Genomic DNA, 26,907 nt, shown 5'->3' with positions numbered 1-26,907 from the left:
ATCAACACATGTAACTGCGGCTTTGAGGAGTAAAGTTAAACCCATAAATGAGTGACCAAATAAGGTAGGGTAAAAAGAGATAGGGCAGCACGGCGGCGCAGTGGTTAGCGCGTGTGCGGCACAGTTCTGAGGTCGTGGGAACCTCCTGCGTGGGTTCAAATCCAGCTCCCGGCCTTACTGTGCAGAGTTTACATGTTCTCCCCGTGCTTGCTTCCTCCCACATTCCAAAGACATGCATTTCAGGTGAATTGGCCGGTCCAAATTGTCCCTAGGTGTGACTGAGCGAGTGAGTTGTCTGTCCCCGTGTGCCCTGCGATTGGTTGGCAACCAGTTCAGGGTGTCCCCTGCCCACTGCCCGATGATTGCTGGGATGGGCTCCAGCACCCCCGTGACCCTACTGAGGATAAACGGTGCAGCTAATGAGATGAGATGAGATGAAAAAGAGATAGGAGAGAGATATAGAAGAGATAGAAAGGGATATCAAAGAGCAAGATAGTGACAAATCTTCAGACATTGTGGGTGCAGAAATAATTCTAACAGAAAAAACGTCCTGTTTAACACTGCAAAGCTTTAATTATTTGAATTCAATGTTTCTCTTTGATGCATCAAATGTTACTTCAATGGTAAATTTAAAACAAATTTTGGAAGAATAAAAGGACAAATATTTGAAATTGATGGAATTGACTCGGCAGAATACCAATAAACCTCACATGCACAATATCCTCACATCTTCAAGGAAAAACGTTTAACCGGCACTCTTACCAAAATTTCCTTTCATGAGGGTTGTATGTTGCTGCCAATTCATTACACACATTAATCAAATGGTAAACATCCATCCATTTTCTGTACTGCTTATCCAATCCCCGGTGTTTATCGGCAGTGGGCAGGGGACACCCTAAACTGGTTGCCATCCAATCAGAGGGTAAACTAAGACAGACAACATTTCACACACTCATTCATACCTAAGAACAATTTGGACATGCTTTTGGGATGTAGCAGGAAAACCAGAGTGCCTAGAGAATAACCACGCAGGAAAACATGCAAACTTCCTACATAGAGGCCAGTACCTTGAATTAAACCTGGGACTTCAGAACTGTGAGGCTGTCCAAAATGATAAACAATAGAATAAAATTCAATTTTAATTTTGCAACATTTTTCGATTGTTGCACACTTAATTTTTTGTTTTAAGGGAAGTTGTAGTTGTCAGATGTAATAATTACTGACACTTGGTATTTCTCAACAGAAGAGCTGAGCAATTGTATCAAAATCAGTCTGAAAAAATGATAACTGGTACTTCATTTTTTCTATCAGTGGCCCTCAGAGGAAAAATGTTTGGAAACCTCTGTGCTAGAGAAATATTGAAAACAATCGAATAACGCCAGAACGAAATAAACAACAGTGATCCATAATAAAATAATAACTAATGGAGAGAAATCTGGAAAGAACAATCCTTTGGAACTAAAACAAAAAAATATATTCCTTTTTAAAATAACCATTACCAGCTTTCTGATATAGAAACGAAATATCTTGTGTGAGTCCCAGCCATTTTAGTACGTCATCCTAGTTAAATAAAACCTTTACAACGCTTCAAGTTGAGGCTCTAAAGTTAGAATGGCAGCAGAAAATCTCCCACGGATCAACAATAAGAAGGAGGCAATAAAAAACGATTTGAAGCCGGATGCAACCACAGAAACTGTGGGGAATGTGACACATTTGCTGTAATAGGGAATATGCTTTAGCTGGGATAATTTCCTAAAAAAAAGTGTTGAAGAAATCATCACCGATGGACAGACTGAACAGATGAAGACAGATGCTCTTGGAATGAAGATGCTGAGCAGACTAATAGCAGTTGGAATTAACACCAAGGGCTTCCGGCTTCTCTGTGCTATTCCTCAGTGGAATAAAACACATTTCCCAAACTGGCGGATTAAGTTACAGCTATTCTGTAAATAGTTGTGTGAACAATTATTTGGCAGCCTGACAGATGGCTTCTATTATGGTTAATTTGGTGACAGCTGAGAAAAACCATTACGTGTACTTGGTGGGTGGAGAGAAAAAAGGCGACCCATGAGCTACTGTAGGAACCATTTAACATGCTGAGTTTATCATGGGCTTTGAAAGAAATATTTGCGACTATGTATTTCTAATTTCATTAACTAATTTCCTTTCAAATGTATCAGTTGAATCAGCGCAGTGAGTTGCATGTCTGGTGAGGCTGAGGCAGATTTACAAAAAAAATGTACTGACATCTTATTCATCATTAAATTGGCAAACGTTTTCTTCCGTTTCTTTTACTCAAAAATATAGTCAATGTGTAGCTCCTTTTGAATGAAAGCATCAATAGATAGGTAATCTTCCAGTAATTTATACATGCTATACCATAGCTTTTCTGGCACAACTGCTACTACATATATAGTATAAGTCCATGTTTCTGGAAAGTGACATACTGTATAAGCACAATTGAAAAAATACGAAAAAAGCAATGATGCACACTTTTGGAGTGAGGAGGAAACAACTACTGTACTTCATTGATTTTGGTGATTTACAAAAAAAATTGATGTTCATTTCACGACAAAATTTAAATGTCAGAAAAACGGCCATTGGCGTAATGACTTTTTTTTGTCTTATTCCCAAATGCCATGCATGCGGGGTTAACTCTTGTCAATACCGTTTTAAACTTGATTACTGATTCTGATCGCAATCAGACTCCTTCCTGCATAAAACAGTGTCCAATATGCATGTAAACATAATAATCAAAACAGTCTATTCAAGTAAAAAAACAAGTAGTGTCATCATACTTTTTTAATCTACATATTTAGTGGAGTGATTCTATCTTTGACATTACATTGCCATCAATTTGATTCTGTTCTACTTGATCTTATCATACAGTTCATCACATGGACTCAAATTCATCAATGCGCTGTTTGGTGTTACCCTGTCGTATCTGGCGCAGGGTCTTGTATTTGTCTCGGCCAGCCTTTACGTTCTCGGCGTGGATCAGGTCGTTCGGGGTCTTTTTGCTCTCGTCCACGGCGTGAGCCAACTCGGTACTCAGAAACTGAAAAGGAGCGCAAACAGGCGGAATGAAATTCTCACCGCCGCGACTATTCATAAGCTTCAGGCCTCCTTCCCTCAGTCGCAATCGGAAAACATCCTTTTGTCCAAAGTTATTAAATCCATTTTGGAATCTGAGATGCAATGCACTATCGTGCGATATCTTGTTTTGCTTGGGAAATAGAGTCCGGTTTCTTATTAATAGACTTTGCAGATGGCATCTACGGCGGGAAGCAAGCTGACATACTACCTGCAACATGTTTAATTATGTAGAGTGCTCTTCCTTCCTGGACAAACAAGCTTTTGGGAGGAATTAAACTGTCAACTTAAAAACACAATTGAAACTATACGCAGTGCATGTTAACATAAAACCCAAGAAATGAAGCGGACCTAATGGACGCCACAAGTTGCTGAGGAGGCGGCATCGTTGCACGCAAACTACTTGACATTATTGCTTCAGCTGGGAATGGGTCCATTAAGTCGTAAACCACGGCATAAATTATCATTTGATTGCAATTTTTGAAAACATGTTGAAGTCAATGAGGTCGACTGTTCAGTAGTAATGGAAAAAAATATGTAAATGCATCAGATTACAGTCAAAAAAGTTAGTAGTATCAAGAACCGGAACAGGAGGAGAACCAAAATGTGTGACATTTCTCACACAAGCTTTTATTTTACGGGAAATGGGGCACGTTAACCCAAACGCCAGTGATTCGGCGATCGTTGGGCGGAAGACGTAAGGCAGCAGTCTGGCGTGGAATGACAGGAAGCCAGAGGCCAACAGGATCGATACCAATTGCACGAGCAGTTATCGGACGGATGGGGTTTGATACCAGACAGGATGGGACAGACAGGATTGATATCAAAACTGGACATCGAAATCAAACAGGGCAAACTAGACAGGAGGGAAACAGGAGATTGATATTAAACAGGGCAAAATAGATGGGAACACAAGCAGGAAACCAGACAGAGTCTAAACCCACGTCTTGCGTGTGCAGAGGTTCGTTGACGGACTGACAAAGGGTGAGTGAGAGCACAGACCTTAAATAGAAGGGAAGCCAATCCGTCAACAAGCCACAGCTGGCGCCACACATGTGGGGCCAATTGGGCGCCATGGCAACCGTGACAAGTACTGGTTTTGAACTAACTTGTTCGCTGCCCCTGATGGGCAGTGTTGGGACTAAAACGCATTCATGGAACGCTATTATTACTTTGCTCGGTAACGAGTACTGTACAATAACATGTAATAAATACCATTTTGTAACTCAACTATTCTTAAAACATGGTGCATTACTCCGCTACTTATTAAAAGCACTGTAACATTGACTTATGCTGCTGTTAATTTTTTTCTGGTACCATATCCACCCTTTAAATGTTTACATTGGATTATTCATAGGCATTTGGTTTTATCGATACTTATTCTGGATATTTATTTAGTGGATTTTGTATTTTATTTTAGTTATCAGACGAACGGATACTCCAAATGAAGTTTTGATGGTCTTTGACAATGACAATAATTGCTTTGATTCTGAATTCTCAAGTACAACGTCCTCTGATTGCTAAATATTCATCCTTCACTCACGATGCAATATACAAGCCTCAATCCACCAGCAAAAAAGGGTTGGCATGTTTTTATTTACTTTCAAAGTACAAGTGAATATAGTTACGATGATGCCATCTGCAGAACAGAGTGCGAGAGCATTGAATTTCTACTCATGGACATATTCTCCCTACCATATATACTCATATACAAGCCATATTTACAACTTTAAATTAAAATAATGAAATCAGGGGGTCAGTTTATACAGTATGCACTTTGGTTGCATGGCTTATACAGGAACAACAAAACAAATGGGGCAAAGGCAAGCACATGATTGACAGTATACGTGTGCTAAATTTTGGTCTTTTTATTTGTAAACGCCTAGTGAGAGAAAAAATAAAAAATGTTGGGCAGTACTGAAAAATGGAAAAGGAAATCGTCAAGTTGTTTGAAGCTCAAAAACCTTAAGCTTTCTTCTGTCACCTGCAAGGTCTCAGGGTTGACATGCCAAGACATGTGAAGTGTTCACCACTTTCACAGGCTTTTGTACTCATTTCTTTCGATTTACTTTATTATGTTGCTATTATAAGCAGTGGGGTCAGCTTCAATGCGAATATATTCGGTAATTTCTGATGAGAAAGTTACTTTCAAGTAATGTATTCATTTTGGTGTCAGTAATCCAGGGGGTAGCTCCAAAACAGCTGAACCGATTTTCGTGTCAAGTCACCAAAAATGAACACCAACAGAATTGATAAACATCTGCCTTCTGGCGGCCAAATGAGTACTGTAGCTCCCAACCACCAACCACTCCAAGCAGCCAAACCCAATCTTCTATCAGATAATGCTGAGACATTTTGATCGTTACTTTTTAAATGAGGTAACTGTAATGAAATCCTTTTTTTTTAGTAATGTGCCCAACACCGGTGTTGTGTGTAGGATTCATGGTTTCACGGCAAATTTCAGTGATGGACAGAATTCCTAGTACGGCAGCAAACAAGTGGAGGTTGCGTTCTATCTTTTTTTCTTCATACCTTGAGGTTTTTCTGCAGTCTTTGGTTCTTTTGGGCCTCCGTTACCCGTTCCTCCTCACTGCGGTCACGCACCGTGCCGGGAGACATTAACTCAGCGCTCGCCTCCGCACTGCTCTCATCTGTTTCATCGTGATCGTGCATGTGAGGGTGAACTGAATCCTGGATGTGGATTCCCATTATTTTCGACTTCAACTCCTCCTTGGTCCTCTCTAAATCTGCTTCTACCATCATCGCCTGTTAAAAAACAAAAAATATAGGTAGAACATTTCTACTCCCGAAAAAGTTGTAATAGTTGTAATGCTATGTACATAACGAGAAGTTTTGTTTTAAACAAGTGGGTCATGGCCACTGAACTGCATACTGGGGACAACAATGCACACTGCCAAATAAAAAATACCTTGCAGGCACAGAATGCTGCTTATTTTAAGTAAACATTTTTTACTCATCTTGGTAAGAAATTACCAAAAGTATTTACTAGGTCATTAAGTTATTTTAAATATGTTTTGACTCTTTTCGTCTAAGAAACAATATGAAATACAAAAAAAGAAAAAAAAATACATGTAGGAATAAGGATTTCTTGAATCGTCTCTATTGTCTTTGATAACAACGTAATGAACATTGTCTGCAATAAAATCACATATGACACTTCAGGATAACCAAGATAAACACGTAATAGAGACTTGAAAATTGATTTGTTAAAAAAGTCTGAAATATCCAATAAAATGCATTCCACTTCATGAGTGTGCCCCACTTATTGTTGATGCTTCACAAGAAATTACAGTTTTATATATTTATGTTTGAAGTCTGAAATTTGGCAAAAGGTCACAAAATTCATGGGGTCAAAATAGTTTTGCAAGCCACTGCATATATTTATCATTTCAAGACGTGTTCGCTGTAAAACCATTTTTGTACAGGATTTAAAAGAAATATAATGCTACATATAATAGGCAAAACTGAATTCACTGCAAGTGGGGAAAGGACTAAGAAAGATTCTGAAATAATTGTCTGTGTTGCTTATTCAGTAAATAAAATCTGCTTGTTTACACAAATTATCTTTCCTTTTATTCCACATAGTGTGTCTTGTTCGTTAATAGGTGCCATGTTGTGTTTGTAAGGTTTTTTATCGCTTAGTAAGGGAAATTGCAATGATAATAAGAGGGACAATCAGCTGAGGTTGATAGGTATGGAATAGTGCAATGAAAAATAGTGCAATAACATTTAGCAGCAAACATAATTTAAAAAAGAGTTTATAATTAAGATATGAGTGGACTTTTTTAGAGTAGTTTATTTGTCTTGCAATTATAAGATAACTGGCTTTTTCTGATATAACTTGTATTTATTTTTTTATAAGAAATTTTGTTTTGTTTCCCAAAAAAATCCATCTGTGTTATAATGATATTTGGAGTTACCTTTAATCAGTGTTTGTTTATTGTTGCAATCTATGGGGCAATTAGATAATTATTTTTTTCACATTCATTTATATTTTTGAACAAGTGATTCTGCTTTGTTTGAAAAAAAAAAAACTAAATCAAGATGGAATGGTATTGGAAATGACCTTTACTCAGACTTTTTTTAATCTACATAAAATTCATTGTTACAGCACCAGAATAGCCTTTATCCTGATTGAAGGATTGTTTTTACATGTTATGAGAGAACAAAAGTGAAAATATCTAAAGCAAGGAAAAATTATAGCCAAAATGAGAACAACTTTTATTTTATCATGAATTGTCCTCCGGGCGGCACGGCAGAGCAGTGGTTAACGTGTTCGCAGCACAGTTCTGAGTTCATGGGTTCAAAACCAGACACCAGCCTTTCTGTGTGGGTTTGCATGTTCTCCCTATGCTTGCATGGGTTTCATCTGGGCACTCCGGTTTCCTCCCACATTCCCCAAAAAATATGCATGTCAGGTTAATGGGCCGGTCCAAATTGTCCCTAGGTGTGAATGAACGAGTGAGTTGTCCGTCTCTGTGTGCCCTGCAACTGGCTGGGCAACCAGTTCAGGGTGTCCCCTACTCACTGTCTGATGTTAGCTGGGGATGGGCTCCAGCACCCCCGCGACCCTACTGAGAATAAGCCGTGCAGATAATGGAAGGATAATTGTCCTTCCAAATACAAAATGGTGGAAGCTCCGACTTGTTGAGGCCTAGTTGGTGTCTTACTATGCCTAAATGCAAAACATCAATGGTCGGATAAAGCATAATCACATGCTGCAGCCTTCAGGCTGCGGGGTTTTTATTGTGTCGAAAGCAATTCTGGCCGGGCCGCTTGATTGTTCCGCTGTGCACACTCAAAGTCCTTGCACATTGCCGTGGTTGGTTGTGGAACTGTAGTGTGCGGTTACATTTTATATGATGAAAATTTTCCGTATGGGAGATTATACTCATAAGATTCTAAATTCATTGAAATTTGAATTTTCACTAGGATGGCGGATTCTCCCTTTGTGCGGTTTAAACTTATGATTTATAATTTTCCCCCCTAAGTGTTTTTCTTGTTTTTTTGTCCTTGGCTTCCAACTGGTTCAAGATCAGGAGGTGAAAGACGTTTTTTTTTTTTTTTAAAGCTATTTCGTATCTTAGTTTTAGGCCTTTGTCCAGTTGGTCAGTTTGATAAGTTGGTTAAGCAGGTATGTCTAACGTACGGCATGCGAACTGCACTCTGGCCCGTCTGATGATTTAATCAGACCCACCGTGAATTTCTGTTTATGTAAAAAGAATCAAATGCTCTGTCCCGCCACTAGAGGGCAGTAAAGGTATAAAAGGGCTGACGTCCAGTTTGGTTTCATGTTAAAGACAATATTGTGCAGTATTTACTCAGCTTTAGTAGGTTCAGCTTAGTAGTTTGATCTGATGTTATTGCCCGCTAACTGCAAAAACTATTATTTTGTATTTCTTTTTTCCAGAGCAGTTTAACGATTAAGGCAAGCAAATTTTCATGGTTGAATTTGTTTCTTTTTTAGGTGTTTGTGGTGAGTTTGTTCGGATGTAAAGTTGCATATACTCAACTTTTTGAAATAAACAAATTGTAAACATATTCAAAGCCAAAACTGAAACTAATGATTACATTGTTTGTGAATAAATGTGTGGTGCTTAAAAAAAACCTTATCATTCGTGATTATAATATGTTGGGTAAGCTACAAATGTAGGCTGAATGAAAACGAATAGTACTGAAAAACCAGGCAAAATACTTGGAGTTGACATTTTTTTTACCATGGTGAGGATCGAGCTAACCTGAAAGGCTCTACTACGCTCCTACCCTCACCTATGGTCATGAACTGTGGGTCATGACGGAAAGAACAAGATCTTGGGTGCAAGCGGCTGAAATTAGTTTCCTCCGCAGGGTGGCTGGGTGCTCCCCTAGAGATAGTGTGATAAGCTCAATAACCCATGAGTGACTCAGTGTAGAGTCGCTGCTCCTCGGCATCGGGAAGAACCAGCCAAGGTGGCTCGGGAATCTGATAAGAATGCCTTCTGGACTCTTCTCTTGGGAGGTGTTCCGGACATGTCCCACTGTCAGAAAAATCAGGGGACAACCCAGGATACGCTGGAGGGACTAGGTCTGTAGGCTGGACATATTTTTTTACTAATCGTGCCTACCTGAGAACAGAAAGTCTGGAGCCAGCTCGCGAGCCAAACTGAGTTTGACATGCCTGAGCTAAAGATTCATTATAACATATTCCCAAACGGAAGACTGAATTATGAAATGTTATATGTCTTCTCTGTTTAATGTGTTAAAGCTATGAATTTTGCTTGTGATTATTTCTGTGCACTTGAAAATTACCGACAATAATGTTGACAAATATAGCAAGGTAAATGAAAGTCCTATTTTTTGCAAACGGCAATCCCTAATTAAATTGAATTTTGACAGTGGAAATTATTTGATGTCCATTTTCTATAAAATATCAATAATTTTCTGAAGTAAAGTAATTGTACCACTCTCTTTTTTAAGACATAGTCAAATAATTTAAAAAGGCTGTCCCTCATACCTTTGTGAGAGCACAATGTTGGGGAAAGGCTCCTAAAGGGAGTTCCCACCCTGAGTTGAAAAGGCACCGTTTTAATATGTCAGTCTGCTTTTAATCTCTGGTCTGATCCGGTCAGGCTCAGTTGAACTCTCCATCTTTTAGCTGATTTTTAAAAAAATGTGCGTGCTTCTTATGCCTCCAAACGTGCTACCATTACTGTTCCAAGAGCCAAGAAGAAATCCACGGGTTCAAGAGTGTTTTCCGTTTGGGTCGCAGTGCTGTGGAATGCTTGGCCCTCTTAACATCCGATCTGCAACCTCAGTTAGTGTTTAAATCTAGGCTTAAAACACATTGAGTGATGTTGACCTTATTCCCTTGTCTGCTTGTCTTTGTGCATGCATTTTGAGCAATCACACGGGTTTTAGGATCTGGTTAAGGCAGCATCAGTCAAGATTTTGGAACAGGACGGTGTCTCCTGGACATTCTGTTATTACCTAAATTTCATGTTGATGATGCATTTGTGTTGTGTATTGATGCCCTCGCAACACCCATTGTAGCCTCGTCATCTTAGAGCGGGAATTACCTCATGTCGCAGCCCCTCCTCAAGGTTTCTTTATTTTCCTCATGCTAATATATTGAGTTTTCCCTTGCCCTCATGTTGGTTTGAGATCAGCAGATGGTGTCATGGTAGTCCATGCAACCTTTTTAAACTTTTTGTGATCAAGGGCAATACAAATAAACATGATTTGACTTGAATTGACTTGCAACTTGCCTTAATGCTAAAAACGCTCCCAGCAAGCTGCAAATGAAAGTCAAATCCAGGTTGCCTCCAAGTATTAAACAAGACTGTAAGAGGGCTGAATCCCGCTCTGCAGCAAACCAGTGGACTTTAGGATTTTAAGTTGCAATTCCAGGGCTGTAATGGATGCTTTATCTTGAAGAACTTTCATCTTTACTGTACTGTCTTTTACCAACCTAAAGTTCCATTACCATTCTTACCAGATCACGACCGAATCATGCTTAGAGTCAAACCTGTCGTGAGTCACAACTTTACAGACCAGATAGAATTAGTTGGTGCAAAATAGGTTTTTGAGTAGGCCGTTCGATGTCACCTGTCTCACACTGGTTCGTCAGGAAGCTTCGAAAAAACACAGATTCATGCAACTGTGGTGTTCCTTAATCTTTATTTGATTAGCCTAATTCTAGTTTATCAAAATTTCATCTTCTACTTATAAGCCTTAGTTAGATACTATTCTCTTGTTTTCATAAATCTCATTTTGTAGATTTAGTGTTAGTTGATACGAACATCATTGAGTACTTGTACAATACCATGAACTGCGAAAACAGTACCAAGAATTCACCTAAATTGACATGTAAACCATCTTAATATTAATGACTGATTACGAGGTTTTCCATCCGCTCTATAGACAAAGCTATTTAATAATGACTGTGGTGTCCCAAAATGGTTTAATGCAAACATTAAACACATTTCTTCAGATTGATCAATTATTTTTTCAAATGGTTAATTGACCCCTATAGTCGCAACACGATTTTTAATGAAGGCAAGAAAAACAAAACATTTTTGTAGTATTTATCGTCCATTAAAATGACTTGTTCCTACAGTATAAGTGGTCGCTATATCAGAAAGAAGAGACGTAACTGAATCTTTGATTTCTCAGTGCTATTATTGTGTTTAATGAGGAATTAAAATCTGAAATAATAAATATTGTGCCAGACGCTGTGTGCATCAGAAATCTTCTGTTCATGTTTATCTGACACTATGCAATCATTCTTAAAAGACAGCTGACGTGACTGAAAGGTTGGGCTGGGCCAGTGTTTTAAAAAAAAATCTTATATGATTGTTGGTTTAGATATATTTTCCAGGTCCTAAAAACTTCAGCAGCTAAAAATTATAAATATATTCTATTTCTCAATTGTATTGATTGTCGTGATCGAAGACTCTTTTTGTATAGAAGCCTAACATTGAGCTGATGTTGGATGTTTGCTTCTTTGTTAACATTTTACAATAAATGTACTAGTAACAAAAACTGGTTAAATTGAGTTAAATTGTCACTTCCTCACGCCAGCGATTTTCTCAACTTTGGAAAATAACGATTACAAATGTTTGCCTGTGACATCGTTTGGGAACAACCGGTCACTTTTGATATTCTCTATTTTAAATACTTTAACTAATAGTCTACTTTCAATATTGGCATTTAAATTGCAGCATTTGCATTTGATTTGCTTCATCAATGAATGGTCAAAATATCTCACGGATTAATCGAGCATTAAAATAATCAACAAGCAGCCTTAGCATCGCAGCTTATTGTGGATCTGAAAACTGAACAGGGTCAACAAAAAACTGAGAATAACTTGATGGGTAGCAATAAATGTGTTCTCATGATTTTTTTTTCACAAAGACAGGCAACATTTGCAAAACCTAAAGAAATATTTGTATGTGTTTCCATTGAAAAAGTATTCCTTAGCGTCTTGGGTGACATCTAAGAATCTGGCTAGGTTCACCAGCTGAGCAAAGGACAAAAATGAAAATATATAAGATGCAATAAAGGAGATAGAGTTGAAAAAGACAAAAATAAAACGTCACGAAAAAAGGGGAAGGCCAACAACAGGAAAAACAGACCTTGCACTTGCACTGATTGATGAAGAGCACAAATCAGTTCAAACCCTCCACAGCTACTGCCGTTGTTTTGAGAATTTATACAGAAAACTAAGGTACAGATAAGTAGTTCTGGTGCAAGAATCTATTGTCTGAACATAAGTCAAAACTGTGCAGCGATTCAAAATTATAAAAAAGCGATTGCTAATTATAAGTATATAGATTTATTTTTTCGGTTTACATATTTCAGGTGCTATTATCTCTTTGATTTTTCATTAAGTACTCAACAAAATGTGATTTATGACACATGTCATCTGACTGGGTCACACGAAGGCTGAAAATGTGAACAAAAGTGTCTCTATCTCGCTTTTCGACTCAAAGTTCTTTTTTGACACATCTCAAAAACCACCTTATGAGAGCATGAAAGTATTTTAGCTGTATACAATAATTTTTGGCTATTAGCTGCTCTGGACTTGTCCTCAACATGGTAACACCAACGGCTGTGATACCCCCTCTCCACCCATACTCGAGCCCTCACTAATTATTACCATCAACAACAAATATAATTTGCCAAACATGTTACATTTCATGGGTTTCTCAGGGACAACAAATTATCACACTGATCATGGACTTCACAAATCGAGGCCTCTACCTTCAAAGGGGAGGAGATGGAGAAGTTCCTATTAGCAGAATAAGCTAGAACACAGACCACCTAGTTCACCAACAGCTCCCATACTTTCTCAGAAAACAATGGCAACAATTTGCACCCACACACCTGCTGATAAACTTCTATATATTACACAAAAGATTTTACAGACGCTAGTTCGACAGCTGCATTGCGAAGGACAGGAAAGAACAGGATAGTTGTCATTGTCCTAAAAATCTGTTTGGGTGATTTTTTTTTCTTTCATCGTTCACTATCTTGTAAATTGTGTTTCCTTCATCTTGCAGTTCTTAGTATAGTGGTTCATCCCTTCTTCATTGTACATGTATATTTCAGTATTTTTATCATTGTTGTTATACTCGCGTGGTTTTGAGTCAGTTTATTTTCATGTTTTTTCTCTTCTTTCTAAACTTAAAACAGGTAACAATTTTAAAAAAAATATATATACGAAACACATTTTTGATGAATATGCTAAATATGATTAATATCAATCATATTTTGTGTATTATATGTAATAAGAGTCTCTAGCAGCCTAATTGCAAGCCTAAAATTGTCATTCATCTTAGCTAATTTCTTTTTTTTAGTTTTCTGCTTGCTTGTTTTGAATTGAATGTGTTCTTCCTGCAAGAGAAAAATGGAATAGGGATAGGGATAGGGATAGGCAGTTAAAAGCTTCTTCTACAGCAGGGGTGTCAAACCAGATTAGGCCCGCTAAGGGATTGAATCCAGCCCGCTAGACAATGCTGAGGGAAACACAAGAGAAAAATGAGCCGCAGGTTGAAATAGGTCCACTTGATGTTGCCAAAGCCAGGTGCCTCTCAAAAAGACGCTGTTGTATATCATACTCTCTCTCATACTCTCTCTCTCTCTCTCTCTCTCTCTCTCTCTCTCTCTCTCTCTCTCTCTTTCTCTCTCTCTCTCTCTTTCTCTCTCTCTCTCCCTTCCTCCCTTTTCTCTCACTCTCTATCTCTCTTTTTCACTCTCTGTCTCTCTTTTTCTCTTTCTTTAAGCCACATTATCTCTTTCTCTCTGTGTGTCTTTTACCTTCTTTTGCTCTCTCTCTTCCTTTTTCCTTTTATCTCTCTTTTCTCTCTGACTTGACTCGACTTGACTCTTTCCCTCTCTCTTGCTTTCCCCTTCTCTTTTTCTATCCTTCTCTCTTTATGCCTCTTTTCTCTCATTCTCTCTTTTTCTATTTCTTTTTGGACCTTATACTTTATCTCTCTTTCTTTCCCCCTCTCTCACTATTTCTCTTTTTATCTATTTTGTTTCTCACATTCTCTCTTTCTCTCTTACACTCACTCTCTCTTTTCTCTCTGTCCCTCTTTCTCTCTTTCTTTGTCCCACCCCTCTCTCTTTTTCCTCTCCCTCTCTTTTCTTATTTATTTCTCTCTCTTTTTCTTTCTCTCTAATCTACTAGTCCGTCCCCCGAGAGAATGTTTGTCCTGTGTTTGTTTGTTCCGAGTGAAAATGAGTTTGACACCGCTCTTCTACAGCCTACGACCTTTAGGCACATGTATATGTATTTTATTAATGTATTATACAAGTGTTTTATGTATTATACAAGTGTTTTTTGTGGAAACATTTTCTTGTTTCCTTTTGGTAATATGTGCTTGATCTTCTTTTTTCGTGCTGTGCCTAAAAAAAGGCCACAAACACAAACAAATATGTTTGTTATAATTTAGGGGTCGGGAACCTTTTTGACCTAAAGAGCCATAGAAGCAAAAATATTTTTATTATTTTGAGAGCACATACTGTAAGACAAAATACAACAAAATGGCCAAACCTGCTCTCCAGACAAAATATAATTCCCCAGCACATTTTATTTCACTGTATGATGTTTGATGATTTTATTAAATTTATAAAATAATAATAATAGAGCCTCTGCCCCATATTAATATAAATATACTTCTTACAATTCAACTCCCTCCTGCAGTTACCTAGGACAGTTGAGGCTCATTTTGTGTGCCATTTTGTCGTAGATAATAGTTTCGAAACAAGGTGTGAGCAAAGTACTTTTGTTAAAAATGTCACAAAATATTGCAAACGAGGTTATCAACATAATAATCATCTGTGCAGAGGGCGCTGGGTGAGAAGAGGAAGTACGCGTCCTGTCCTGTGTATAGCCAATTCCTACCGATCACCCAATCAAATTGCTCTAGGTGCTTTGCGAGAGCTTTAAGGTAAAACGTTTGATTTTGATTATAGTTTGTTGAGTGGCTTTTCGTTATAACAATGAACATAGAATGCTTAGTGAGCTTCCATGTGCAGGATTATTTAGTGATTTGCAGCCAAAACAGGGTCTGTTGGTGTGACATCTTGACTGTAAACTGTGGTAAAATATGTGTCTTTTGTATACTGTACTGAACCCTGTATGAAATCAGTATTGTTTCAGCTTTGCGTCTGCGCTAATTGGCTCTTTGTGTAGCTATACATTGAATTGTCACTCAGTTTATTTTAACTTTGAGCAATATGTTCTCATGAAAAGAGCCATAGGTCCCTGACCCCTGGTATAGATTGTGTCACTAGCAGGAATTTTGTTTTGACTTACTAAAATGTCCTTATTTTTTTGGTTTGTTTTTACTTTATTATACGTCTCCTGTTGCGCCAATCTAACTAGCTTTTGTTGTTTCCTGGTTATTTTCATGTTTTCGAGTGAACACAATTGTTGATTTTGATTGATGTTTTTACTTTGTGCTTGAAGTTTTAATAATTGCCTATTCTTATTCTGATTTTGTTTTTCTATTATTGCTAGGATGTTCAATGAAAAAAGGGAGTGATTGTTTGTAAACAAAAGTAAGATAATAACAAAATCTACACTTGGAACACTCTGCCCCCACCCAAACTTTAGTTTTTTTTGAAAACTATGAGCCTTAAATAAACCTTTTACCACCAAGCTAATGGGAGAGGGCTCACTTACCGCCACCATGACACAAAACATCCATCCACCCATTATCTGCACTGCTTATTCTCAATAGGGTTGCGATGGTGCCGGAGCCCATCCCAGCCATACTGGGCAGTGGTGCCAGCCAGTTGCAGGGCACACAATGACACAAAACTCACATGCTCATTCACACCTAGGGGACAATTTAGACCGGGCAATTAACCTGACATGCATGTTTTTGGAATGTAAGGGGAAACCGGAGTGCCCGGAGTAAACCTACGCATGCACAGGAAAACATGTAAACTCCGCACAGTAAGGCTGGTAGCTGGATTTGATCCCATGACCTCAGAACTGTGCTGCAGAAGCGCTAACCACTCAGTTGCCGTGTTGCCTTACATGAGACATATAAGTGAAATATGTGATAATTTAGACATATGCCTTATGGAATCAAAAAAGTAAGAAACAAGATGACTTGGTCTCGTACATCAATTTCTACACCCCTGATATTTTGGCAATTACAGAAACTTGGTACTCCGCTGGTGACACAGGGCCAACTATAGAGAAATATCAGTCCATTAGAACTGACCGTAAAAATGCCCAACATGGAGGAGTTTTGCTCATGGTTTCTCATGGTATAACTGTTTTCTGTCGCTAATTATCAATTCGATAGAATTGAGTTATTGAGATGTGATATTCTTATTTCTGGGGTGAAGCTGAGAATAGTGCTTGTATATCGCTTTGGTCTGAGCTCTTTTCAGGCCAACGTCGCTATGTTCGAACATCTGAATTCTATTTTTGATACTAAATTGCAAATTCTACTTATGGGTGATTTTAATTTTCCTGACCTTCACCACAGTTTTCTTCAAAATTCTGATACTAATCTAACTTCAATGTTCAAAAACTTGGTTTCAAATGCAGGTTTCTTTCAGCATGTCGATAAACCAACCAGGGGGTCCAACGTATTAGACCTTGTGTTTTCCACTGACAGATATCTGATTAAAAACATTGACGTTGGGCCGAGTTTCTCTACCAGTGATCACGATTCTGTTACTTTCCAACTTAACCTGGCTCTTAAAAAAGACACCGCTGCTCAGAATTACATACATTTTAAAGACTGTGATCTACATGGCATGAGACACTTTCTGTCTAGTGTCAACTGGTACCTCTTATTTGATAATTGTGGGAATATTGAAGAAATGTGGGCAATATTTAAATCTGTTGTTTACACTTTGATATCTGTATACGTACCCTCAGTTGCTGTTACACCTCACGTCAACCGTGATATAGCTGAATTGCGTAGGCGAAAGCAGTTTATTCACAAGCTTTATAAACGTGATCAGTTGGCATACTTGGAAAGTTATCAAGATGCTTCAAGGGAACTGCGGAGGGCCATCAGGCGGGAAAGGGTGGCTGAGGAAAATAAAGTTTTAGAGGCTAATAATACTCGTAAATTCTTTTCATACATCAACCGTAAACTAATTTCTAGGGCATCTATTCCCAACCTGAAGGCATCTGACGGTACCGTTGCTACAGATAATGCTGGCAATGTCCGTATATTAAATGATCAGTATGCCAGTGTTTTTGGTCGTGACAATGGTGTTTCACCCGACTTTCCCAGCAGAACTTCAGCTGTTCTAAATTCTGTGGAACTTTCAAAGGAGTTAATTCATAGATACTTGATAAAACTTCCCAGCAAATTTTCAGCCGGCCCTGACAAAATTCCAAATTTCTTGCTTAAAAAGCTAGCTGACTTTTTATGTGAACCATTATTTTACCTGTTCTCTAGATCTTTTGAGGATTCACAGCTGCCTGAGGACTGGCTTAGTGCTATTGTCATACCGATTTTTAAAGGGGGGAGCACAACAAGTGCAGCCAACTATAGACCAGTTAGCTTGACTAGCTGCGTCTGTAAAGTGTTTGAGAAAATTATCTCAGATGCCATATGGAAATTTATACAGGAGCACAATCTTTTTACATTTAAACAACATGGGTTTAGGTCCGGACATTCTACCATGACTAACTTTATAGCTCATTTGAATAATATTACCAGTATGTTTTTTGTTCACAATATGGCTGGTCATGTTGTTTACTTAGACTTTTGCAAGGCTTTTGATAAAGTGTCTCATAACAAGCTTTTACAAAAACTGAAATGCTATGGTATTAGTGGAAAACTGCTTGAATGGATAACAGCATATTTGTCAAATCGTAAACAATGCGTAAAAATTGATGATGTTCTTTCAGCGTGGTCGGAGGTTTGTAGTGGGGTACCGCAGGGCTCAGTACTAGGACCATTATTATTTCTGTTTTTTTGTGAACGACCTACCTGAGGCCATTCAAAGTAGTGACATCTCAATTTTTGCCGATGATGCTAAACTGTCGGCTTTCTTACCAAAAACCCAGGTGACAGGAACAATTGATTCTCTCCAAAATGACATTAAATCAGTTTTTCTTTGGTCCGAAAAGTGGCAACTGTAATTGTCATCTCATAAATGCTTAGCACAGTCGTTTTTACATGGTTCTGTTCCGCTGTATAACATTAATGATCATGATTTGCATGTTGTTACTGAACATAAGGATCTGGGTGTCACTCTTTCTTCAAACTTAAAGTTTATCACGCATATCGCCAAAATTACCAACAAAGCCAATAACATAGCATCAAACATTTACAGAAACTTTTACAACAAGAACCCAGCATTCTTAGTTAGAATGTTTTGCGTTTATGTTAGACCCGGGTTAGAATATAACAGCGTTGAGTGGAACCCTTACTTACTTAAGGACATTAACCTACTGGAAGGAGTTCAACGACGGTATACGAAGCGGATACCTGGGATGCACAGCTTGTCATATCCGGAAAGACTACAAAGACTGAACTTGGACTTTTTGGAGCTCCGTAGAATTCAATTTGATTTAATTTTTGTGTTCAAAGTACTGCATGGAATGATCGATGTGCCTTTTGATCAATTTTTTGAGTTCTGTCGTGTTGATGGTTTACGTGGTCACAGATATAAGTTACGGGGGCCTAAGACCTACCAGCAACTTGCATGGAAACTTTATTTCTTTCAGGATACCAAAAATTTTGAATTTTTTGCCTGACCGGGTTATTAGTGCAAATACGGTGCAAACCTTTAAGCAAAGGTTGGCAGAAACAGATCTGTCAAACTTCCTTAGGCGAGGGGGCGTAAGGTGACCATATTTGGCCATGCTCACTCTCAGAATTAGTTTTTTTTTTTTTTTGTGTGTCATGTTTTGATTAATGTATCCAACAATACCTTCGATAAACAAACAAACATTTCAACAAATGTTAAATAATCACAATATTTCACGATGGATAGTGTACATGATGTAAATAGCTTATCTGTTTCTTTCCTGTATGTTTAAAATATTTTTCATTTTAATTGGTGTGGTCTAGTAAATTTAAGAAATGAGTAGTTACTACACATACTTTATAGATAAAATGTAAAAAAAAATAATAATAAAAATTTAAAAAACCCATCTAAATTTTGTAATTTGTGTTTGCTTTTCAAATGTGAAATCCTCTGAATGAGAACATTAGATTACCTTAAGAAAATCTTCAGATGAGGATGCCAAAACTGCAGCTGAAGTTTAAACCCCTCACCCAATATGCTATAGTTGAAAAAACCATGTATTTCAATTATTTTAAATTGTTTACACCTTAAGACAATTTTTATACGAGAAAATCTATATTTTTTTAAAGGCCGATTTTCGCCCATTTTGGCTCTCGTCACTGGTAGAAGACGACAACTTTATCGTAGATTGCGAATATAATTGTGGTATTCTCCAAAATCTGTCTTGCTTTGAATAAACAGGTGCCGTCTTGTGTTTGTAAGGTTTATTATCGCTTGATAGGGGGAATTGCCACCATTAATACGTGAAGGTGTTGGCTGAGTTTGACAGGTAGAAATTAGATATGAAATTGTTTGGCTTTTTTCAGGAATTAGATAAATCGCACTAAATTGATATGTTGACATATTAAAGATGAACTGTTTAAGTGAGGTATCCAAGATTACTTTAAGTATACTTTGGAATATATTAAATACCAAAAACAACTCAATCTTATGATTTTCTTGACACTGATGGATTCCTTGCTTTTATCTATCTTGGCTTATCCTGTTCACGTCTGGGTGTCAGACATCCGTCTTCGTTCAATTTCCAATTCATCCTTTATCTGGCTTTATCTGGATTCCGTTATTAATTCTCACCCTTTTCTGCCATCGCATCGCCTCCTCGTCCTTTTTCTTCTTGGCATCCTCCAGCTGGGAGATTTTCCATGTAAGCTCCGCCAGCTCAGAGGCCTATCCACATGTGCACACAAAAGGGGAAAGCATTAAGAGTGCTCCTGATCTAAGGTCACTGTGCTCTGTCGTGACAATGGTTTAGTTTGTGTGTATCTATGTGTGTGTATGTTTGGATGGAGTTAAGTGGGGTCTCGAGGGCAAACTTTAATCCATTTCAATGATCAAATATATTACTCAAAATTTAAATCATTTCACACAGTAGCATATTAGTTGTACTTAAAGTTAGGACCGAGTCTCAAAAGGGTGGCAGTGAAAGGTGGAGGCTGTGCAGACTTGTTCAGATTTTCAAAAGGAATGGAGTTGCTCTTGTAGAAGATGAGTTTTCAAGAGATTCTTCTACGATAAAGTGATGCGTTATCCCCGACGGATATTAGTTCTTCCACTTTCAAGTGCATATATGTGTAGGAATGGAATAGCCCACTGCTTTTTAAGCAGTGACATGCACTCATTGGAGGCAAGGGAGGCACTCCTCGTGTTAATATAAGTTAAGAATATAGAAAATGGTTATATCTATTTAATATTAAAGGTTTTTTTTATTATATTTACAATTTTCGGATTATTTTTCAAAAGCACATAATTTTTTCGTTAAATCATGCATGTCAGGTTAATTGGCCGGCCCAAATTGTCCCTAGGTATGAGATAGCGAGTAAGTTGTCTGTTGCTGTGTGCCCTGCGACTAGCTGGCAACCACTTCAAGGTGTCCCCTCCCCAATGCCCCAAGATGGCTGGGATGGGTAAAAACACCCCCTGCGACCCTACTGAGGATAAGCGGTGCAGATGCATGCATGGATGGATTTTTTTTTTTATTGCAGATAAAATCAAAGCAAGGGCTGTGCTTCTTTTCCAAACATAATTTAAAATAATAAGTACTTACGTATCCGTTCTGGCAGACCAGTACCCCCATTTGAGAATTATTGACATAGAAGTTATGCAGACATGCTGCAAATGCAAATGCTGGACTGTATAGTGGTGATTAGTGTCAGGAGTAACAAATTCATGGAATGAAATTACTTTTCTCTGTAACGAGTTATCAATAAAATATTGTAACTCAAACGTCGTTACAACACGTTATTTGTTCCCCCCTCGTTCAGGACAGATGAATGAACTCATGGTCTACCAGCATAGGACCGCTATCACGTTGTCAGAGAGGGGTTTGCATGTTTTTATGGCACAACTAAGTACAACTTGTTACAGATATGGGTGGTACCATCTCAAGTACAGAGAAAAAAACAATTCTCAGAATTTCTCCCAACTGATACTCTCCCTACCATATATATACTCACATCCAAGCTGTATTCACAACTATAAAACAAAATACTGAAATCAGTTTTAAGCACAAGTTTAGATGTGTGTCACAAATGGTAGTCAGCGCCTGGGTAGGAGCAAGGCTTATTCAGAACCAACAAACCAACACTAAATCTATGGGGCAAACTTTAGCACAGAATGTATGATAAACATGTTTTGAATTTTGGTCTTTTTATTTGTAAAATTATTTTTCCAAGACACCATGCTTGGAAAAAAAGGACAGTACTCAGCAATGGCGGAAGAAATTTTTGAGTGGTTTGAAGCCCACAGACAAAATAGGTATGAAGTGTCTTGGCTAAGTGTTCGCCTGCAAGTTCTCAAGATTAAACAACAAATATGAAGGGTTCACCTTTTCCACGGGGTGGTGTGCACATTTTCTTACATTTATTTTATTATGTGTCTATTTTCAAGCAGTCCTAGGTGGTCAGCTTAAAGCAAATATGTACGGTAATTTGTAACTAGATAGTTTCTGTTAGGGTAATGGGTGTCACTAATCCATTGGTGGTAAGAGAATTGCTTTTTAAATGAGGTTACTTATATCGATAACTAATTACTTATTTTTTTCTGTAACACGCCCAACACTGGTAGAGAATTGTGAAAATGTACCAGCTCTTCCTGAGTCTTCATTTGGGACTGCGGATTTTGCAGCAGAGCTTCTTTGGCCCGCACGGCGGCCTTGCGGTCATGGTCCAAGCTCTCAGCTTCTTCTTGAGCTAGCGTCTTCTCCTTTTCTAACTCCAGCGCCCGGCGAGTCTGCTCCTCCAGCTCTGAAATATGTTACAAAATGCAGCGTATGCGACATTGTATTTACACTACCGTGTTAGGAAGAATTTTCAAATCATGAATATTTGATGTTTTTGGTCTTTTTTTTATGTTAGCAAACAGACACAAAAAATAGTTGTATTCAAAGAAAGCTGTCACACCATCTTGGGCTCTTTTTGTCTGCTCTTCAATTTGACGCAATCTCTCCATCAGTTCCATGGTCTCACGAGCAATCTTTTCCGTTTCTTTCTCTGCATTTTCACGCTTTTTTTTCTCACTTTCAAGAAGTGCCCTGACAGTGGAAATGTGCATAAGAACACAACTATAACAATTCTATCCCTTGACAGTTCTTTAGTATATAGAATACATTGTAGACCAGGGGTGGGCAAACTATGGCCAGCAAACAACATACAACCTGAGGGTTTTTAAAAAAAAAATCAAATTAAAACACGCTTTTTAAAAAAAGCACTACAAATAATAAAACATTTTATTTGATGTAACTCTTGACCTAGTGTCCCTTTGTAGCCCCCTCTTCTATACACTGTATTTTTTTTCATAAACATTGTCTACATACATGTTTTAATATAATTTTGTCAATTATGTATATCTGGGTATTTGTAATGGTGATAATGTTTTTGTTTGTGCTCTAAGTATGTATATTAAGCATGTATGTATGTGTATTGGTATGTGAATGTGTATGTACACACACACACACATAGATATATGTATGTATGTATATATATATATCTCATCTCATCTCCTCATCTCATTAGCTGCACCGCTTATCCTCAGTAGGGTCGCGGGGGTGCTGGAGCCCATCCCAGCAATCATCGGGCAGTGGGCAGGGGACACCCCCAACTGGTTGCCAGCCAATCGCGGGGCGCTCAGTCACACCTAGGGACAATTTGGACCGGCCAATTCACCTGAAACGCATGTCTTTGGAATGTGGGAGGAAACCGGAGTGCCCGGAGGAAACCCACGCAAGGACGGGGAGAACATACAAACTCCGCACAGTAAGGCTGGGAGCTGGATTTGAACCCACGCATATATATATATATATATATATATATATATATATATATATATATATATATATATATATATATATATATATATATATATATATATATATATATATATATATATACATTTGGTTTTGTTGGCTCAACAAAATTGAGCAAGGTTAATCTTTGCCAAACAATATATGAGTTGACAAATACATATCTGGGCCGTTCATACCCCCATTTCAGGATTTTAGTGTCCATCTGGACTCTTTGGGTTTTCCATTCTCGTGTGCTAATGACCCTGCAAAAAAGGGAAATGTCACCCAAAATGGTTTTGCTTCTTAACGCGAGTGATGCGCTAATGGCGCACAGCAATTCTAGTTGTATTTATCGAGACATTTATCAACGCCTTGCAAAAGAAATCAGTTTGCATTTTCAGCATTTTGAGGCATAGATTCAAATTGAGTCCATTAAGGGGCATACTATTTTGTTTGATTTTATTCATAAACTAATTTCTACTTCAATGTGTACATTGAAATTATGTTAAGGTCACTATTTTATATCATTTTTGATATGCATTTTGGGTGTTTGGAATTGTTATTATGTTGTTGCCGTATTCATCAAGATTTTTATCAAATATCATGCAAAAGAACATCCATTTGGGGTTTTGAATGTGAGGGTTTAAAAATAAAAAGGGACTGATATATCATTGTGAGTGTTTTTAAAACCAATTTAATGAAAATAACCACGAATTAACACATTTAAAATGAAATATAATATGTGCACATACATGCCTGCATGTATGACTTTTCACAAATTTATATTAGAAAATGGGATACATTTTTCCTTCATTCATTGACAAAGTATCAGATCGACAGGTGCAAAACATATCCAACCTTTTTTTCTTCGTGGTCTGGATGCTCTGCCATTTTTTTTACTCACTGTGGCCCTTTACTCAAAAAGTTTGCCCACCCCTGTAGACTATAAACAAGACAAGACATGAGCAACGTATTTTACCTTTCCTTCTGCCTCTTGTTCTTTTCCTCCCTGGCTTGAGCCTTCATCTGCTGCACCTCAATGGTGTCGGGTTTGCGCCTGCGCATGTACAAGTCGTGGTTTCCCATACACAGCGCCAGAATGCGTTTGTTGATGCGAAGACGGGGCACATAAAATACAAAATCCTTGGACACAAAACGTTCGGTCATACTATTGTGGTTGTCTTAGACATTACCTTTTGAACAAAATTGGGATAATTAGTAAAATAACATTCCATACCGGTGATTTCTTGTCAATAGGTTTGATCACAAACTTCTTGTCATTGAAGGAAATATTCCTGATTTCACTCCAGGGGAAGCCAATCTTTGGGGTTAGCCTGCAAAGTAATGTTAGAATATTGTGAAATGTCATTCTATAAATGGTCAAAATTATGTGAGCTTTTCAGTTATATCCATTTGACTCTTGAAAGAAATCACATTTTTGATTTGGTTTTTGTTTAACTTCTTGATTATGTATGTATTTGAGTGCATTTGTAGTACTTATGATTCGTGTCTGGGCCGTTGAGAGAACACTCTTTAGTTCAGACGAGTCATTTTATCCCGCCCTTAGTTGAAAATATGGCAATTTGGTAAACTTCCCTTGCACTCAGAGACTGTTCTTTCAAACTAAGCCTATGTCTTATAAAAAACCCTTATTGAACCGGGTATTTTGAATTTGGCCACAGAGAGGTAGAATAAAGTTTCTGACTTCTGTGGTAAAATATTTAGTTACAGACCAATTAAAAATAAGTTAAGAAAAACTGTCAAAAGTTAAGGTATGACATGATTTTAAACTCTGAGCTAAAGATTTAAATGTACTTTTACTCAAGAGTTAAATAAGCTTAAACCTGTGTCCACTAACTCTTGAGTTAAATAATTCTATAGCTTTACTTTTCCGGTCAAGTTTGAATGCTTTTAACTAAAAAAAAAAAAAAAAAACTATGAAATTGTGTAAAAAGTTGATGTCAATTTATATCTTTATTTTTTACTCTGACTAAAAACAGGTTGTGACGTTTCATTCCATAATTTCCTTTTCACCCCAACCTCTCCGAATACATAATAAAAAATGAAGAAATAATTGCAGCTGATGAAGCTGTGGCTAATGCATTCAATATGTTCTTTGTAAACATTTGACCACAGCTGGCATCTGAAATCACTGATACATAAAACTGGGAAGCCAAAGTAAATACTGTCAATATAGAACACTTTGTCTTTATGCAAGCAACAAATGAAATTGTAAAAATTGTAAAGGAGTAAAGATAAAAAAAATCAACTGATTGCAACGTCCTGGAGATGACTGTTATCAAACAAGTACCGGTAATTAAGACCATTGGAAGCCCCATAATATCCATCCATCCATCCAATATCTGCACCGGGGGTGCTGGAGCCCATCCCAGCTTTCTTCGGGCAATGGGCAGCTTACTCGCTGATTCACACCTAGGGGCAATTTGGACAGGCCCATTAACATGACATGCATGTTTTTAGAATTTGGGAGGAAACTGGAGTGCCCAGAGGAAACCCACACAAGCACGGGGAGAACATGCAAACTCCAAGCTGGAAGGTTCAATTTCATGACCTCAGAACTGTGTCGCACACGCGCAAACCCCTGCGCTGCCATGCTGCCCGCCCCATAACATGCATCTGCAATTTATAATTTGCCACTGGACAGATTCCTCAACTCATGAAAGTTACCAAGATCATTCTTGTATTTAAAAATGGCGACAGTTACCAGTTCACAAATTATCAGCCAATATCAACACTCCTATTAAAAATTCTGAAGAATCTGTTTAGTAGATGTTTGAAAAGCTTCATTTAGCACGATAGATTACTGAATAGTCAGTATGGCTTAAGAGAAAAAACATGATTTGGCATTTATTGATTCTGCAGAAGATATAACGCATGAAATAAACAACAAGCTATATTCCTTTGGAATTTTTTCAATAGATTTAAGGAACGCTTTTGACTCAAAATATGACAATATAATCCTTCAAAGGTTACGGTAATACGGAATACGAGGAATTGCTCATCAATGGGGGAAATCATGGATCTCAAAACGATTACAATAGTTACAGATTGGCGACAGCAATTCAAGACCTATGAGCATTAGCTGTGGAATCCTTCAAGGGTCTGAGTTAGGACCGTTATTATTTTCTCATTGTATAGTTTATGTATTAATGTATTGTACAGTTGTTTTTGTTGTTTCCCTTCATGAATTAGTGGTTGGTGTTGTTTTTTGTGTTGTGCCTAAATATAAAGCCACAAAGAAACACAAATATAATACTGAATACAGTTGTGAGGGCACTTTTACTATAACACACATATCAATTAATACGTTTTTAAAAACCATGAGAGGATTTTTAAAATATATATTACATTTTTTAAGTAATCTTATCCATCTTTTTGATGGTAGAGTGTGTAAAAAATAGTGTCATCAAATGATGAAGAAATACAGTGAAACAATTTCAAAAGCATGTGCACCGCACACACGATAACCTGTGTATTCTGTATTTTTCACAATTACTAGACCTGTAATTTACTATAATTTGATGGAGTATTATTTTTAGGATTTTAGTTGAATGTAATAGACTGTTATTTGCTGTGACTAAGGAGCAAAACCAGAGAAAAAAACAAAGCAGATAAAAAATAGACAAAGGGAAGTATAGTGAGTTCAGAAAAGCAGTTTAAAGCAATATTTATAGTTGTTTGCAATAATACTGCCATCAATACAGTGATTC

The 26,907-nt window shown here is 37.6% G+C and overlaps 1 protein-coding gene across 2 annotated transcripts in view; it reads right to left on the bottom strand.

Moving 5' to 3' along the window:
* Positions 1-2,518: 2,518 nt before the first annotated feature.
* LOC148359230 (moesin a-like) overlaps positions 2,519-26,907 on the bottom strand; it is a 32,389-nt gene continuing 8,000 nt past the window's right edge. For both annotated transcript variants that reach the window (XM_088343967.1, XM_088343966.1), the window contains 7 exons: positions 24,414-24,510; positions 24,156-24,319; positions 22,296-22,426; positions 21,979-22,139; positions 19,972-20,064; positions 5,626-5,859; positions 2,519-3,058 (listed from right to left, as the gene is read on the bottom strand). In XM_088343967.1, coding sequence (XP_088200093.1) covers positions 2,894-3,058; positions 5,626-5,859; positions 19,972-20,064; positions 21,979-22,139; positions 22,296-22,426; positions 24,156-24,319; positions 24,414-24,510 — 1,045 coding nt within the window. In that variant the 3' untranslated portion in view covers positions 2,519-2,893. The remainder of the gene's footprint in view (positions 3,059-5,625; positions 5,860-19,971; positions 20,065-21,978; positions 22,140-22,295; positions 22,427-24,155; positions 24,320-24,413; positions 24,511-26,907) is intronic.

Source organism: Urocampus carinirostris, chromosome 9, assembly GCF_059441175.1.
Source record: "Urocampus carinirostris isolate Australia breed hairy pipefish chromosome 9, RoL_Ucar_1.0, whole genome shotgun sequence".
NCBI classification, from domain to species: Eukaryota; Metazoa; Chordata; class Actinopteri; order Syngnathiformes; family Syngnathidae; genus Urocampus; species Urocampus carinirostris.
The sequence above is the reverse complement of the archived record's forward strand: the minus strand, read 5'-3'. Positions and strand labels throughout refer to the sequence as shown.